This window comes from Macrobrachium nipponense, chromosome 40 (assembly GCF_015104395.2).
Source record: "Macrobrachium nipponense isolate FS-2020 chromosome 40, ASM1510439v2, whole genome shotgun sequence".
In the NCBI taxonomy this organism is placed as follows: Eukaryota; Metazoa; Arthropoda; class Malacostraca; order Decapoda; family Palaemonidae; genus Macrobrachium; species Macrobrachium nipponense.
The window spans coordinates 19,946,184-19,963,736 of NC_061101.1; the positions used below are offsets into that span (position 1 = coordinate 19,946,184).

At 35.2% G+C, this 17,553-nt stretch overlaps 1 protein-coding gene across 1 annotated transcript in view; it reads left to right on the forward strand.

Annotated features, from left to right (window-relative positions):
- The window catches only part of LOC135212189 (membrane-associated tyrosine- and threonine-specific cdc2-inhibitory kinase-like), a 41,936-nt gene extending 40,588 nt beyond the window's left edge, over nt 1–1,348 (forward strand). The window contains 3 exon segments of the mRNA XM_064245635.1: nt 586–714; nt 717–753; nt 923–1,348. Of these exon segments, the coding sequence (XP_064101705.1) occupies nt 586–714; nt 717–753; nt 923–1,169 (413 nt within the window). The 3' untranslated portion in view covers nt 1,170–1,348.
- Nucleotides 1,349–17,553: the final 16,205 nt, after the last annotated feature.

Genomic DNA, 17,553 nt, shown 5'->3' on the forward strand with positions numbered 1-17,553 from the left:
TTTAAATGTCACCTCTTCACAAAAAAAATAACAGACTTGACATATGTATTGCTGGGTCTCCCACATATGCAGTGGGAATATTAATTATGGAGTTACAAGAACTTTTCATTCAGGTTGTACCCACTCAACTAACAAGTTCATGTCATAATTCATTATTATAATAGTTAATTTAAATTTAAGGATTAAAAATGTATTAAATTCAATTTGGTTTTTTGTCATTTAAAACTTTTCCAGGCAATGTTTATGATCATTCTAGTCAGACTACTACTTTTTTGCAACTTTTGAATGCTCCAGTAGTGTTGCCAGTACTTCAGCCAGGTTTTTAGCTTAATTACCCTTCTGCCTTGTTTTAGGGATTTTTCATTGATGGTAGGGGTAGTGTATGGCAAGGCAGTAATTAGCGAGCATAGTGCTTTTTTAGGTTCTGGCTGACAAAATACCATGGCATCTTTCCTAAATACTAAAGGTTCCATTTTGCTCACAGTTATTTTTTGTTTCAGAAAATTGCATCAATTAATTAGAATTTAAAGGTACTTGGGTTATATTTTACATGAGGGTAGAAAAAAATTATTTCCTTTCTTTCAGATGAGGGCTTAGATGATCACAGCCTTGCTCATCCCTTGAGTGACATATCTACTTCAAGCAGTGAAGTAAATCACTATCATGGGCACCCTTTTGGAAATTCTACCCCAATTGGCCACCATTTCAAACTGCGCATGAAGCCATCAGAACATCTCCCATAATTAGAAATAGGTATGTTATTAGATGGCATTAATTGGCATGAAATAATTGCTCCAGTTTATGATGTTTTCTTACAAGATGCTGTTTTCAGTTGCTATGCCTGTCATATCAGTTATACCTAATTATCATAGCTCTAACTGTATAGAAGCAATGTTAATGAATGGTATTTTACATATTGCAGCTTTAATTCAAGTCCAAGAGTGGCTGACACACCGTCATTTCTTAGGCGACGAGGATTTCATCAAACTGATAAGCACTTTGATTTAAAAAAAGGACAGTGTAGTGGAAGTATTGCCTCGTCAATTCCAGTGATTCTCCCAGTCCTAAAAGGGAGGGCAGTCGTTGATGAGGATCCTTTCCCACCCATGAATTTAACTTCAAGAAACTTGATAGATTTGTTCAATGCAGCAGAATCTGATGAAGACTGAATAGCTTGCATAGTGATCTCTCATATGCTAGTTAGTGAAATAGTTTACAAAGTAGTTAAACAAAAGTCTAGACCAATTTTGGAGCACAATGTGTGTAAAGTCTTGTACATGTAATAGTTTTGAATATGCAGCCTGTAGTTGCCATGAACTTTGGCTTGTTAATATTTCTTACATGAAAGTCATGGTATTAAAGTTATGAAAAGGTTTGTTTTACATTTGTTGTACAAAACATTTTTCATCATACATTTTAAGTACAGTATTTTATACTAAATTGGCTAACAATGGAAGTAATTTTTTGTTTATAAATCAGTTGCAGTGCATTTAGTGGCTGAAATTCTTAATGATTATATTGGTATTGATATACAATACATTGTACTTTTCTACCTAAGTTTACTTTGATTGGTATTAATATACAATCCAGTGTACTTTTCTACCTAAGTTTACCAAAAAAATGCCATGTTCCTCAGTACGTGTCTTGATAATTGATTATTTTGTGTATAATTAGTGTTTAACTGATATATAGCAGCACAATACATAATTTACTTGTCATTCATTCTTGAGATTTTAACATTCATCATATAAATGAGCTTTTCAGCTTTGCATGATTTATATCTGAAATGAAACTGCAAAGCAAATTTCTCTCTCTCTCTCTCTCTCTCTCTCTCTCTCTCTTCTCTCTTCTCTCCTCCTCTCCTCTCTCTCTCGTATCTCTCTCTCTCTCTCTCTCTCTCTATCTCTCTCTCTCTCTCCTCCTCTCTCTCTCTCATCTCTCCTCCCCGCCCCGATCTGTTAATAATATGTAAAAGTTATTAAACAATTAGAATATTTTTTGACAGTTTAACTAGATGCCAAAACTTGAGGCATCACAACTTTCAAAGGTAAGCACTTTTAAAGAGAAATTGCAATTTTTTTTTTCCACTTCCATTATAATATGGGTGAAGCTACTTCTGGAACTAATGCTTTAGTACTTGGGTAACAGTAAAAATTTGTGCAATACATAAAAGCAATACACAAGGAATTGTTAAGTCATAAGTAATTTTTAAAATATTAGTTTGCTAAAAGAAAACTTCAATTGCAAGACATGTGCCCCCCCCCCCCCCCCCTTTTTTTAAGATAAAATTTACTGGTGATTTCTGTTTTCAGTATGTGGCTATATATTTATACAGCACCTCATCAACTTCCATGTAAAATGGTGGGTTTGCAATGAAAATTAAGAAAATTACTTTGGTTTGAACATTTTATGACATGCAGAAATATTGGTTTGAACATTTTATGACATGCAGAAATATTTAGTCTTTTTTCTTTGGTCAAAACTACTACAAAGAAGATGACTGTGATTGTACAGGAATATATTTGACTGTGATTGGTATTGGCTACTATGGTGGTAATTAATTTATTCTTGTCAGTTAAATAGATAGTTTTTAGGATTCTTTGACCAAGTGTTAGGTAACCTAGTTTCTCTGCAGTAAATGCTTTTCCAAGGTTAAACACGTAACCATAGATTTGCAGCTTTTAGGGATGCAGTAAGTACTACATTTTAAGTTAACAGAATTTTTATAGAGTAGCATCAAAATTACTGTACATGGAAGTAACAATCTAATTAAATCAGGAGCTGAATAAATGGCTCTGTTTTATGTACAGGAGCTGATAACTTTTTTTTTTCTTTTTTTTAAAGTGTAAGGAATACCGTATCTTTCCTTTTTCATTCCTCTTTTCCTAGGAAAGTGTAAAACCATGGGTTTGGTTAGATTAATAATAATAAATTGGGAATAGGACCCTAATAGTAATTACGTAGTCAATGTGCTCAGTGTATTTAAACAAAAGTTAATTTTTTAAATACTTACTGGAAATCTATTTTTGTAACCATTTAAATTTGTTAGTGGTACATGGTGTCAAAAAAATCTTCACGGTTTAGCCATATGTTAAGACTGGCTCATTTGTTAAAATTTTATTTTCACACTGTTGTATTGTTGTGAAGCCTTTGCTTATCAAGTACCCATTTCCACTATAAAAATTTTTTTTAGTCAGTAATTATAAGATGTAAATTGCCTCTGATTTTGAAGATAAGTAAAAATTACTGTATTTTGTATATACCTCAGTGATGTAAAATAGTACTCTACAGCTTGTAAAGATTTTGTTAATTTGAATATAGTTTTGAATATCTTTGTATAATTTATGTTTTTATCTTTAGTTTTTCCCAGTGTAATTTAGAGAATAGCTACTTTCATATCAAACTTGAAGTTAGTGGCATTGATGTTAAGACAAATGCAGTTGACTAGGTATTAGTTTGATCATGAAGAATGAAATAAAGTGTGGAGGCCCCTCTCAGGTCAACTTGTTCAACATGAAGTAAAATTTATGGCCAAGTTGATTTATATGTCCTCAGAGAGGATAATAAATCTACAATACTCATACTATTAAATTGGTATTATATTTACTAAACACATTTAGGGCATTATATATATCAAGTTTCATTGGACTTTCATTTATGAAAAAATGAAAAAAAAAAAAAAATTGTAATTTTCCTTTAATAAACCAGAGGAATCTTACTCCTAGGAGTATCTTTCAGCATGAGCTGGTAATGGTTTATAACTTTGTCAAAGTGGTTAACAGGTGGATATGAGGTTTAGTGGGGGAGTATCCCTCATTTACTGACCATTGTCTTCACTTTTCCCTATGGCCACAGGGATTGGTGTGGGTGGGATGAAGTATGAAAGGCTCTGGTTTGTGTACTCAGGAAAAATACAAATTGGTATTCAAAATTTATTTGTTCCTATGGGAACACAAACCACTTTTTATATAGGAGACTTGCTTCTTTGGTAGGTCAAATGACTGGAGAAACACCAAAGAATTGTGTCATGATCCCAGTTGCCTACCAAGCAGTGGGAAATCAAGACTCCTGCAACTTCCCTACTGGTCTGGAGAAAATGGTTATTCTGATTAGTAAGCCCTGGGCTTGAGTGCTTCTTTTACAGCTAGAAGAGGTTATTCAAATAAGGAACTAAGTACTTGGAGAACATGACGTTTGGTCCTGGTACATCCCAGAAGTGGGTGCCTACCTAGTCTCCCTTCCTTGTATTAAGAGATGAAGGAAATGCCTCCCAGTTATCAATTGGGAGAGAAAGCCCAGAGTGCCATCACTTGTATCCTGCCTGACTCCAGCGTGTACTTTAGGCCAGATGCTGCTATCAAAGAGGAAATAATATGGAATGGACTCTAAGCCACCTCCAGGCACATGTACATCGAACCAGGGGACCGCACAACTTGTTGGACAGCCATCACAGGTCCTGAAGAAAGCATTTGGGACTTGCAAGCAACATCCTTCAGGTAGAGTGAGGAATAGGGATATCAATCACCAACTCTTATAACCATTGATATCCAAAACAGTGAAGCACGGACTATTGCCCTTGCCCTTGAGATCCCTCCCACAGGAAGGGAACTAACCTTAGAGGGTAGGGGGTGGTGGTGATGGTCTGAGAAGCCAGATAAAGACTACTCTTTCCAGACTAATCAGCACTTAATATTAGCGCCTCAGTGGCGTGGTTGGTATGGTGTTGGTGTTCCACCTCGGTGGTCGCGGGTTCCATTCTCGGCCATTCCATTGAGGAGTGAGAGATGTGTATTTCTGGTGATAGAAGTTCACTCTTGACGTGGTTGGGAAGTCGCGTAAAGCCGTTGGTCCCGTTGCTGAATAACTACTGGTTCCATGCAACGTAAAAGCACCATACAAACAAACTAATATAAGAATACACTCCAACTCTGGGAGTAGACAACTATAAAGTACTGAAAGCACAAGCCAACAAAACCATATCTTATTTGGATCTCCACTTTACACTTAGAGGGAAGAAATGAGGAAATTCCTAATCTTGTCAAAAGAGAAAGTCCTGAGTACCCTTCTCAGTGAGGAATAATGGAATGAGAGCCACCCTTGCCAATAAAATAACTGAATGCAATACTACAAGCCAAAAAACTTCCTCAAATATTCAAGAAGTTCTTAGGCTTAGAGCACTTTGAACTAGTCACATAGGAACCAAGTTACGAGAGAGAAACTGTACTGCACTTAGTATATTGAGAAATCCACTTAAGAGAAGTCAACCCACAAAGATGAAAAGGCTGTCAAGACACTGAAAGGGACCTGGCTTGGCTAAAGTACTCCAAAAACTTCAAAGAAGCCCTATTAATTTCGTTTACCCAACGCAAGAAAATCAATTCTCAGGAGCTGCTGGAAATTCCAGAGTAAAGATGTAGGACTTACCATTCATTAGCAAAGGTAAATGAAAGGCAGACAAGGAACAGTGGGTTGCTCTACAGTACTTTGATCAGAGACCCTGCAGATCGGGAAACCCCTCAACAAGAGTACAATAAGGAACTGCCGATACCTAGCAAAGAAGGAATGATCACTGCTCTGAGAAAATGAAGATGAACATATAAAAATGAAGTTTTCTGTAACCCTGTTCTTACCTACCGATTGTGCTCAAGTACTTTAAACCTCTTTGCTGTTCAGCAGAGTAAAGACAGAACACACTGCACCCAGGCACTGACAAATGGGTTGAACTGTAATAACATTCCACTGCACAAAGTATGACGCTGACAACCTGAAGGCTCAAGGAAGTAAAGTATAATTAATTTTAGAAATGTATGATCACTAATTAGAATAATTGTTAATTCTTTCTAATGAACACCATATTAAACGCCTCAGTGGTGTGGTCGGTATGGTGTTGGCGTACCACCTACTGGCGGCCATGAGTTTGATTCTCGGGTATTCCACTGATGGGCAAGAGGTGTGTATTTCTGGTGTGAGAAGTTCACTCTCAACATGGTTCGGAGTCATGTAACGCCGTTGGTCCCATTGCAGAATAACCACTAGTTCCATGCAACGTAAAAACTATAGAAACAAACAAACACCATTTTCTTTAGAAGGTTTAAGATACCAATTACAATATTTCGTAGTTACAAAGGTGATACCAATATGATACTAAAGTTAAAAAATATATTTTGAATCTCTTGGCTCGAAGAAACAACAGCTGAAGAGGATCAAAATGATAAACCTGCTGCTTTATCATCGCCAGCATCCTCTTCCAATATTTAGTTTAAACGTAATCATCAACAGCCTGACATCGTTCCAGCATGGCAACGATGGAACGAATCTTAGTGAGTACAGGCAGTCCCCGTGTTACAACAGGGGATTCCGTTCTTGAGACGCGTCGTAAGCTGGAACTCATCAAAAATCCTATGAAAACCTTACTTTAAATGCTTTGGGTGCATTCAAAACTATGTAAACTGCATTCTTATTGCATACTTCAAATATTGATTATTTTGCATTTTTTGGTGTCATATTTCTTCTGCCAGATCAGTGTTATAGGCGCTTTAACCCTGGAAATAATTCTTTCATGAATAATTGAAAAAAGCGCCTTAACCTCGAATATCATAAGCCGCCACCCATCGTACCCGGGGACTGCCTGTATAGTAAAATTCCAATTCTGGTTATGCAATTTCTGTTTGTGTACATGTATTATCTTAAGTTTTGTTTGTGGTGGTGCACTGGCTGTGAAATCTCCAAACTGCACTGAACCTCCAGACCATTCAAAAAATAAAGAATTAGCTGTAGTACAGTACATACTTATGAATAGATTATATAGTGCAAGCTAGGGTGCCTCCAAGTTACAATATTTTTGAGTAACGATGAGGTCATTGTAATCTATCCCCATCATAATTAGAGGGCTACCCGTAATATAATAATGATCTTGTCACAGTGACTTGCAGTTCTGGTTGCTTTATTGGCTTAATTTCCTTAATGTGTACATGGGCAGGAATCCAACTTATTTCTAGGGATTGGACCCAGTACAGACAGCAAGGTTTAACAATACTTTGGCCTTGTTGACCACATCAAGCTACTTGAATTCCACTTGTGAGGCATACTATCCATCCTCACCTTCCATATTCTAACAGTAATCTAAACAATATTCTCTATGCCCTTGATGTTAACTAAGGTCAATCCTGATAGTGGAATAGGAGAAATCAGACCAGGAATGAGGTGAGAATGCCAAATCAGGTTAAATTGGAGCAGTTACTAGCACTGCTCTCAGGCCCACCATTTGACAAGGGAGGTCATTACTGCAAAATGTTGATAAACAGGATGTCTTGATTCACAAACATTTTTACCACCTAAAATTCCTCTTTTCTTAAGGAAGCTCCAAGCCATGCATGATTTTCATGTAGAGAACAAGCTGAGTTTTTCTCACTATCGGATATAATATACAGAATAATGTACCTAATATGATTGTTAGATATGAGTAGTAAACTTCCTATTTGATTATTTTATTGTGAATAATTCTTTAATTTTTCCCTTTTGATTTGATTAATTTGGTTGTAAAAGACGATTATTTATGTCTAATAACTGATATTTATTTACCAAGAGCTATCTGGGAAATTTTATATTTGACCTAACTAAAAATAAGAGCGTGCTTGGTGAAATAGTGCCTTATTTGAATCCTGAATTTCTGTTCCTGCTTTGACATCTGTCTTTGTTCACTCCCATTGTTGCTGTCTGAGTGGAATGAAAAATGGTAACTTTAATTTTCCAATCCTATGTATTGTACACTGTTTTTTCAAACAGAGGCCACTCATCCATTTCAGGAATTTTACAAATTTTCTTAGTAAATTTCTCATTAAAATGATTCTTTACTGTAAATATTTATAAATACTTAAAAAGTTAATAGATCACGACATACTAACCTTGAAAACACAACTACATCCAAAAGGTTAAAGCTTAAAAAGCACAGCAACTAAAATAGAATGGTAGTATATTCCCCAAAATCCATGTGGAGAAAATTGTAAATAAGAATGAAATTTTCAATCCAAGCTTTTATTGCAGTCATCAGTAGATAAAAAATACTGATTATTTAAAGATTCAACAGAATGAGATGCAAGAAAATCCTACCATTAACAAGCCATTCTAACAGTCTTGTACAACTAAAGCAGGTCATATAATGCTTTTGAAACTTCAGTAATAATTATGGAAAAAAAATTGTGTATTATATCAGAAGCAATGAAGCTGGTAGAATGGCATTTGGTATGGAGGTTTAATAAAACTTGCAACTAATTTACAAGTACTAATTTGCTTTACTTACAATAATCAGGTTGTACTACTATAAATAAGTTACAACTGAAAACTATTTTATAAGTTTTTGCAAAATAGTATGTAGAAGCAGAATGAAAAAAAGCACATATGAGCTTACATAAACAAGATGGCTCAGATGAAGAGAGAATAGCCAGAAGCTCATGAAAAAGGACAATTACTGAAGGAAAAAAAACATGCGAGCTGTACAGATATATTTGCTACAAGACAAAATTAATTTGTTTTATAACAGCACACAGAAGAAAATCTAAAAAAACATACCATGAATTTCAATATACTGTACATGCTGGCATATAAGATGACCCCCCATTTTTCAACTATTCACGGATTCTAAACATTCGCTGGGGGGTCTACTACACATTCCCCGCAAATACGGGGGCCCGTAGTGGGGGGTTCCCATTTTCGCGGATTTCTCTCTGGACCATATTTACCCCTTCTTCGTGGGATATTTGCCTATTCATGGTATTTTTCAGAGAATATCCAGAAATTCCTGTTTTTTTTTAATTTATTGTGATTCACCTGAATTACCTAAAGATTTTATCATTACAGAAGTTTTTTTTTACAGTGTCGATAGTTGTGATGGTAGTTAACTATTGACACAGCCTATTGTTGACCATTGACACAACTATCGACACTTTAGGGGTTAGCCTATCTTTAAAAATCTTGGCAGGATTTAAGGTTTGCTTTTTGTACTCAGTGTATTTTTTTTTAAGGTTAAAAGGTCGCCTTATACGCTGGCATATACGGTACATCAATCTTAAGCTCATACTGAAACCACAATACTTTGTCTAACATTTTAATAGTTGTATATAACTAAGAGTACCAGAAATGAACGGTTAACTTGGATAGAAAAATTTCTGCATTATGCATCCTTTTGTACACAAAAGGTCTCATCCTCACATTTCCTACATTCATGTGAAATTTACCAGAATCCCTCACCAGGAATCCCTCACCAATCTCAAAATTGCCTCTTAAGTCAATGTGCTTAATTATGCATTTAATAAATTTAATTAATCTTTCAAGAAATTTTTGGGAAGTTTCAAGGTAATTTGTCTAATGATTGCAATAGAATTTTTTTTTGGAAAGTTTCAAGGTTAGTTTTTGTCTCATGATGGCATATTTTTTAAATTTTTGGAAAGTTTCAAGGTAGTTTTGTCTCATGATGGTATAGAATCTTCCAAATTGAAAAATCATGTTAACAAAATACTTTAACATGAGGCGATTCCTAAATCTATAATGCGATATTAACCATTTCTGTCTCCTACAATAGCAAAGAAAATCGAAAATAGTGATAATGGTAGGACTGGCTTCTAAGAAAAGTTTATTTCATGATAGCTTTCTCTTAATATCTATCCTATGGTTGCAAAAAAAAATTGCTTTGTAACAAATGTAAACTGCATTTTAATATGCCACTTTATATACATCACATCACAGGTAAGTGAACACATATATTTTGTGATCTTCCCCTTTACAAATCCTGACTATTCAGATGCTCCATGCCTAGACCTAAGAAAGTGTTTTAATATTCCACAAGGAATAATGATTATAACAACAATTGGGCTGATTAAACTTGAAAAATTAATTTTGGTCGAACAACCTTGAGCTAATTCAATATATACACAAAATAGACTGTCATCATTTTGGAAAAAATAACTATCAAAGAATTGAGCACCAATACTGGATGGGTAGTTAATTGCAAAATTGACAAAATCCTTCAAAAAATGAAAACTAGATCTAGGTAATTTTCATTCATTTTTTGTGCTAAACGTGTCGTAAAATATTATTATGATTTAACTTTATAGGAGGTAAGGAAAGCCTTTCTTTCACAGTGTCGCAATAATAAACGTGAAAAAAATTACCAAAACATGAAAACTATGGGGAATGATTACTTATAAAGACAAAGATATCTGATAAATGGTTAAGTTTATCTAAAAAAAAAATGAAAAATTAAATCCAATACCCAACATGTCAACCAAAGTTAACTTGAAGTAATAAATTTTAAAATTATGTTGACTTTCAAGCTTCATTGTCCTTCAAGAATTTGTCATATGCTCTTCATCCATGAGTTCATCTAGCTCAGCAGGGCAGTCAGTTCCATTTTAAACAACCAGCCTGAAAATTAAAATTATGTTACATTTAAATTTTTTTGGTTGTCTGATATACAGTACTTGAAAAACTTCTTTATGCTTTGAAATGTCAGTCATATTGAGTCTTTGCAATGTTTCTCAGAACCCTAAGACTGTCAATTACGGTTTAATATGATTCAACAGGTTTTGTATGAAAAAATTGCTTTTGTTTTCATTTATATGAACAAAATAGTGTACGACAAAAAAATGCATTACCCTCTATCCTCAGTAAATGAATTCAGTCAATACCCACAATTTTAGATATAGCCATAACAACTTTAGAAAGTGTACAATAAAAAGAAAATTATTAGATTTGCCAGAACCACAATCCCAGTCCTCTCCTTTCCATTTCACTTGTCTATCTATTAAAAACAGTGGTCCATTTCATACATCTTTTACAGCCTCTTCCACTGCAATTACCAGTAATTTATTCTTCTTCACTGTGAGAGTATGTATTCTAAAATTCTAGGTTTGTGTTTGAAAGTAGTATAATCCACCTATGTACTGCAGAAAAGTAAGTTATTGTTAATCAAAGGTATAAAAACAAAAACCTGTTCCTTATGTGATTTTTCTCAAAGTGATTGCAGCATGATTCTGTTGCACTGTGCATCCATCCACTCTGCAATTCAAAGATTGTCATCAAAATAAGTGCACTTGCCTTAGCCTACCACCTCCAAACCTATGAGTTTGAAACATCACTGTGTACTTCATTACATAAAATTGAAATTTGGAGATTGTGACTCGAAATAAAAGGTCTCACGTCGTCATTAACCGACTGGGGCCTACCAGGGCCTCATTGCCTTCATGCACACACTAAGATTACATTACAGAACGCTATATGAATATGTAGTGTGTAAATGAACATGCATGCATTTCATAATGCTCAACTAGACTTGTCAGAGCCTACACTTGGTGTACTGGTCCCAATTTCCACAAATATTTTCTAATTCCATTTCCAATTTCTTTTAAAAATCAGCTTATTTTCAATATCGAATTTTATTTTGAGCTAAAAAAAAAATCATGTCAACAAATGTACGGCTGATTTGAATAATTACAATTTCCCCTCAAAAGTTGATTTGAATAATTGACAATTCCCCCTCAAAAGTAGATTTGAATAATTAGACAATTCCCCCTCAAAAGTTACTTGCTAACCAGACTGAGGTGCTGCACGTCTGAGGACTTTTGCCAAGAGGAACCAAAATTTTCAAGTGTTTAAACTCCTGTACTCCAATCATATAAAACAGACAGAAACAATTTCCTAAGTTTAAGGAACCCAACAGTTATAGTTGGGCCATATTCCTTCATACATGAGACATCATTTATCAAACTTCTACCTAAATCAGCACAGTCTTTCAAAATTTAAATAGAAAGACTATCAGAGTATAAATTTTAAAAAGTTATAATTAAAAAACTAATTTACACACAAACCTTCATCATAACAACTCTGATTGATTAAAGCTGGCTGCTCTTCCACTGCAGTAATTTATTTCTGTTACTTTACCAGATACAGGACTGTATAATTCACTGGCAGCTTTTACACTCTCCAGAGCACCACATTCATCTGTAAATAAAATCTCTGATTACTTGCATAACAACACAATGGGCAATTTGCACCATATAACAACTATTTTTATTAATGAGGGTGTATGGCTTTAACCTTCAACTCGAAGTGGTTGAGAAAACAACGGTGAAGATCCCTCCAAAGGTGAGGCAGGTTCAACAGCAGACAGGGTAACCTTAAGAGCCCAAAACACTGAATTAACTTCCCAAGGCAATGCCACCAAAATGGAGGAGGCTAAATTAAACAATTTCATCCTGCCTAAACAAGGTGGTGAAAAACCCTGCCAAGAAGGACCAGTAGAAACTACTATGCTCCATCTTCTTGTAAATGCCTTCCACTGCGACTTTGGCCAGGAACAACATTCCGGGCAAGGATTAGTAATGGATACTAAAATTAGATCGGCACCTACAGCAAGTGAACTAGTAGGCGAGTACTTATATATATTGTAGTATGTGGGCTTAGGCTTATTTCAATTTTTACTTTTCATAATTTATACTGTTAGGTAACTGTATTTATTAGGGTATTTTGTAATAATTTCTTTCAATAATTCCTGGAGCTTAAGTTCTGGCTACACTAAGTTATGCTATGGTCATTTTGTCTTAAAAATTTTCACTTTACATAGGATCCATTAAAATACAACCTTATCATGAAGTGAGAAGCTTCTGTACTTTTATTCAAAACTGAGTTTTAATGTAGTATGTGCTATCACTTCTTAACGGAGCCTTGAGGATATCAGCAACTCTTGTTATACTGTATCAAAGAATCTTTTTCAATTTCTTATCGTAGCGGTGGAAATACACTGGTTTTAGGTGTCATGGGGTGATCGTTTGCAATCATACAGGCCTCCAACTTTACTTATTGGACATTTTTGTTCTTACATTACTACCAAAATACATTACTACAAGCAGCACACCTGTACCTTCAAAGGTTGACACCAGCTATCCTTCTTTGCTTTTTAACAAAATTCAAAAGATTTACAGTACTGTGTCTATACTCACTGGTCTTCTCTAAGCACACACAGTAGTTATTCTAGCCTGATTCATCTACTATTCATTTCAATGGTAACTTCAAAAGAGACTTAGGAAATTTAAATAATTTTACTATACTTTTGAACTGCATCACCTAAAATCCTAACAATTTTAAATGTACCAGTCCCAAAATCTACAAAGCTAATTATTAACAAGAACCAAAACTGCTTGTTTACTCATCACATGTCTTTCTTGTTTGGTGGGCGGTAACAAACTTGCTTAAGCACTGCCACTATATCTAAAACTTTTTCATTTAATATTTATGGTTTACATCATCAAATAAATGGTCTCTAAGTAATGGTTTGAGCACTGTCCAGTACCTTACCTACTGGTAAGCTACATTATACCATCTTCCAGAGCTAACTTGAGAACCATGCATTTGTTAAGGAATTGTACTATCATACTTGTACGTATAGGGGTGTGGCTTACAATATGGCCTTCCACAGCACACCACAGGCAGTACTCAATGTTTGGCTGGGTATCATTCGCCCTACCTGCATGGCTTCTTATCCTTTACAATTCCATCATTCTACCCTCCAACTTGTCCTTGATCCAATTTTACCTTGTAACAATCCTTTTTGGTGAGCCTTATGAGAGTATGAGGGGTGACTACAGTGTCTTACTTAAGTATCGTATAAAAATTACCCATCAAGCTGAAAGCCACTCTGTATGACAAAATTTCACTGAGAAACAAGCCACCTGAAATCTGCTTACATGAAAGAACAAACAGATGTGTCTTTCAATAGATACATTACTGGACAGAAATCAATAAGTACATTTCCTTTGACTTACCATCTGTTCAAATTCTCCACCAACTTCAGGTAGCTGAGCATACACGATGTCTCCAAGGGATTCCTATAAAAACAATAATAGTTTAGGATTACAAGTTCTATCTCTTTCTCCCTTTGTATCAGAACCCTTAAAAACAAAATTTTTACATTGTCTAAAAATTACAGAAACCAAATTGAGAAAAAATTTATCACAACAATGACTCCATTATTAAAAATGTTTCCAGGCTACTCATGGATGAATTTTGCCTAGCACCAGATTTTTTAATCATTAAACTTTGAGAAACAAAAGTAAAAATACCAGTCCATTTACAAAATAACACATTAGTTTGAACATATAATATGCAGTTATCCATCACTTTAAATAGCAGTTTGTTTAATTTTAACTGAAGAACATTAAAAATAACAAGAAAAAGCAAGAGAATGCTGGAAGAGAATTTGTTGATCTAATACATAAAGTAGTGGAAGAATATACTGAAGGGCATAAAAGTATTTAACTACAGAGGAATTAGAACTATACTTATAACATCAACAGATGGATAGGATGAAGTAAAATAACACTATTTCATAGGAATCTTCCATTTTTCTAAACAAAACTCCGAAGTACAACCAAGCTTGGTTCCGACCAACTGTTTGTGGTCAAAATGGACGAGCGTCGTTTAATCATCTATGTAAGTAACGTATATATGTACAGGTAGGCATCTAGTTACAACAGGGTTAGATTCTTGCATGCAACCCCCTCACCTCCCCTTTCCTTTCCACTACAGGGACAATGCAGAAGTGGGATTATGAAAACCAGGAACACAAGGTTTGGTTGAGAACCTTTGCCATGGAAATTTCCAACTTTCCTGTCATGTCATGTGCACGAACAGGGAAGGATGACTCCTGTAACTTCATAAACAACCTTGCCAATAGATAAAGTGGCTGATAAGTACCTGTTCCAGAGATTTTTGTTTAACACATCAAGAGTACGAATCCTTAAAATCTTGTCTACAGGTAACCTTCAATCCCATCTAAAGCATGGGACTCTGGGTTAATAATCGCAATTATTATCCCAGAGATTAGAAACAAGGCTATAAGTACCCTTACCCCTTGTTTGTAAATAATCAAGGGAACACAAATGTTAGACTGTAGTCTTTGGAAAGGTGCTCAGTTGAATAACTCATTATTCCCAGGACTTATGAGTGCCCTTACATAGAAGAGGAAAACTGTAAATCACGATAATTTGCACTTTCCCTAGATATATCAACCTGAAATGTTTTTATATGGATTAACTTTCAGCTAAAGCCAGTCCAGTTGTTGAAGTTTGGTAAAATGCTTTTCAACTACCAGCAACATAAAAATGCAGGTTGGTCATAGACTGGATTATAAGAGAAGTCTTCAGTTAGTATATCTAAGACAAATGCAAATTATCTTAGTCCCCAACCAAAATACAAACCTTTGTCTTTATGTTGAATCTCACTCAAGTGGGAGGTTCTGTCCAAGAATGTGGCAGATGAAGTGACTCCTATAACCACATGAACTGCCTGCAATAGTACACTATGCTGACAGAGCACTGTGCCCAATAAGCTTGTAAGAAAATGCATTTTAATAAAAATTTTTAGAGAACTATGGTTTCCTGTATTGGATGGGCTGACCATCTTGAAAGACAGCATATTATTGCAAATGTCTAGATGATAATGTTCTACCATTCGAGCTCCTCTCTTGTTGACGGAATATAGTGGGAGTCATCTACCAACATCCTTTGCAAAATGTCTGAAATTTACTCCAAACCATGCAACCTTAGTCATAAGAGGGCTTACCTCAAGTAACTGCCCTACAATGGCCTAGACTCCTATAAATAAATACCACATAAAATAATTTAACAGCATCATTAATACCCAAGAGATAGGAAATTCTATTGTGAAACAAATCAATGACACAATGCCAAGCCAGCAAGCATATGGCCACTGCTGCTGGATGGAAGAATAAACAGTGGTACCTTGACCTACGAGTAAATTAATATGCAAGTTTTCTGAGGTATGAGTCATCACTCGGTTGATTTTTTGCTTTGTTACAGCAAATATTGAGGTACGAGCTCAAATTGCCGCTGCTATGTGTGACAAAATTATATACGCAAAGAAGAAAAGTAAATATGCATCTTTTCCATGAACCTTTTTGGAAAAATCATTTAAAAATTTATAAATTACTTCACTGCATCCAATAATATTGTAAGTATGAATCCTCATATTAGTATTTGTATTATAAATACTACTAACATAGCAGTCAATGTTTTGGTTTGGAATCAGCTGATGGCAAATAAAGTGTTTATTTCACCATATTTATCTCGATCGTGAGCGAATTTTCGGTTGCTTCTAGTTAGCATAAACAAATATCTAGATACTTGACTTATATGAGACAAGGTAATTTTTCGTTATACCAGTAATACCTCGAGATACGAAAGGCTCAACTTACGAAAAACTCGAGATACGAAAGCCAATACGAAAATTTAACGGCTCTACATACGAAAGTTTTCAAGATACATAAGGTTTCTGAAAGTCCGCAGATTCGCCCGGATAACAATTTTGAAAATCGCGCCGCGCGCCGCCATCTTAGTACTATAGACTCGCCACCATCCTCCTGCTCTCCCATTGGTTCCTGATGCTAGTCACGGCCATGAAATCCTTCTCTCCTATTGGTCCAGCGTCCCTCCCATCATGCATCTCTATGTATACGTGTGGCGTGCTTCGGCCCACTCGGTACCAGCATTGTTATAGTACGCACGCGGTATTCGTTTTCGGGATCGTCAATGTGTACGTTATTTAAAAAAAAAAAAAAAAAGTGACCAAGATCTCTCACATGGGATAAGTGATCAAGGTCTCTCTCTGGGCATGGATAACTGGAAACTTTGCAAGGTTGGAGAATATCCACTCCCTGCTGAACAGAGGTGTAGACCAATCATTTACAACATGCATACCAGTACATATAATCAAGGCACTTCAGTTTATGTTGAGGGTCAGCAGATGAACATTCAGTACCCAATCAGTTGCAGAGAGAGCATTTGGTTGAACATGGTGTTGATGGATACCAGGGCCAACATAGTCATGAAGTGGCAAAGAAAGAACAGAAAGTTTGAAATTCTGTAAAAAAAAAAAAAAAAAAAAAAAAGAAAAAAAAAAAAAAAAAAAAAAATATTAAACGTAAAGGAAAAAAACAAAAAGTAAAAAACAAAAGTTCCAAATAAAAAATCAAAATAAAAAAGGCAGAAATTGAAGCCGCTTTTCATAAAGTGCAATCACTTGTAGAAGATCCCCCGAAAAGGCTCACACAGAATTGTGTACGTTATATTTTTTAAAGTGTACGTACGTACATGTGTCAAAGAAAAAAAACGGCAGAAATTAAAGCCGCTTTTCATAAAGTGCAATCATTTTGTAAAGAAGACACCCCCCGAAAAGGCTCACACAAGAACAGTGTGAAAAGTAGGCAGAAGCAATCTTCCTTGGATAGTTACGTATGTACGTGCCTCATTCGAAGGTAAGCTTCCACATTTTACGTACAGTATATTTCTTGTTACCATGTACACTAACCATACACTTTATTTACAGGTTTATATTTTGCATTTTTTTTATTAATTTAGGTATTGAATGGTCCAAATTGTTGTAGTATTTCATTGTTTATAGGTCAATTTAGCTTTATTATGAAATTTACTGGGTGTTTTTTGGAGGGCTTGGAACGGATTAGCCATTTTACATGTAAAACGTGGT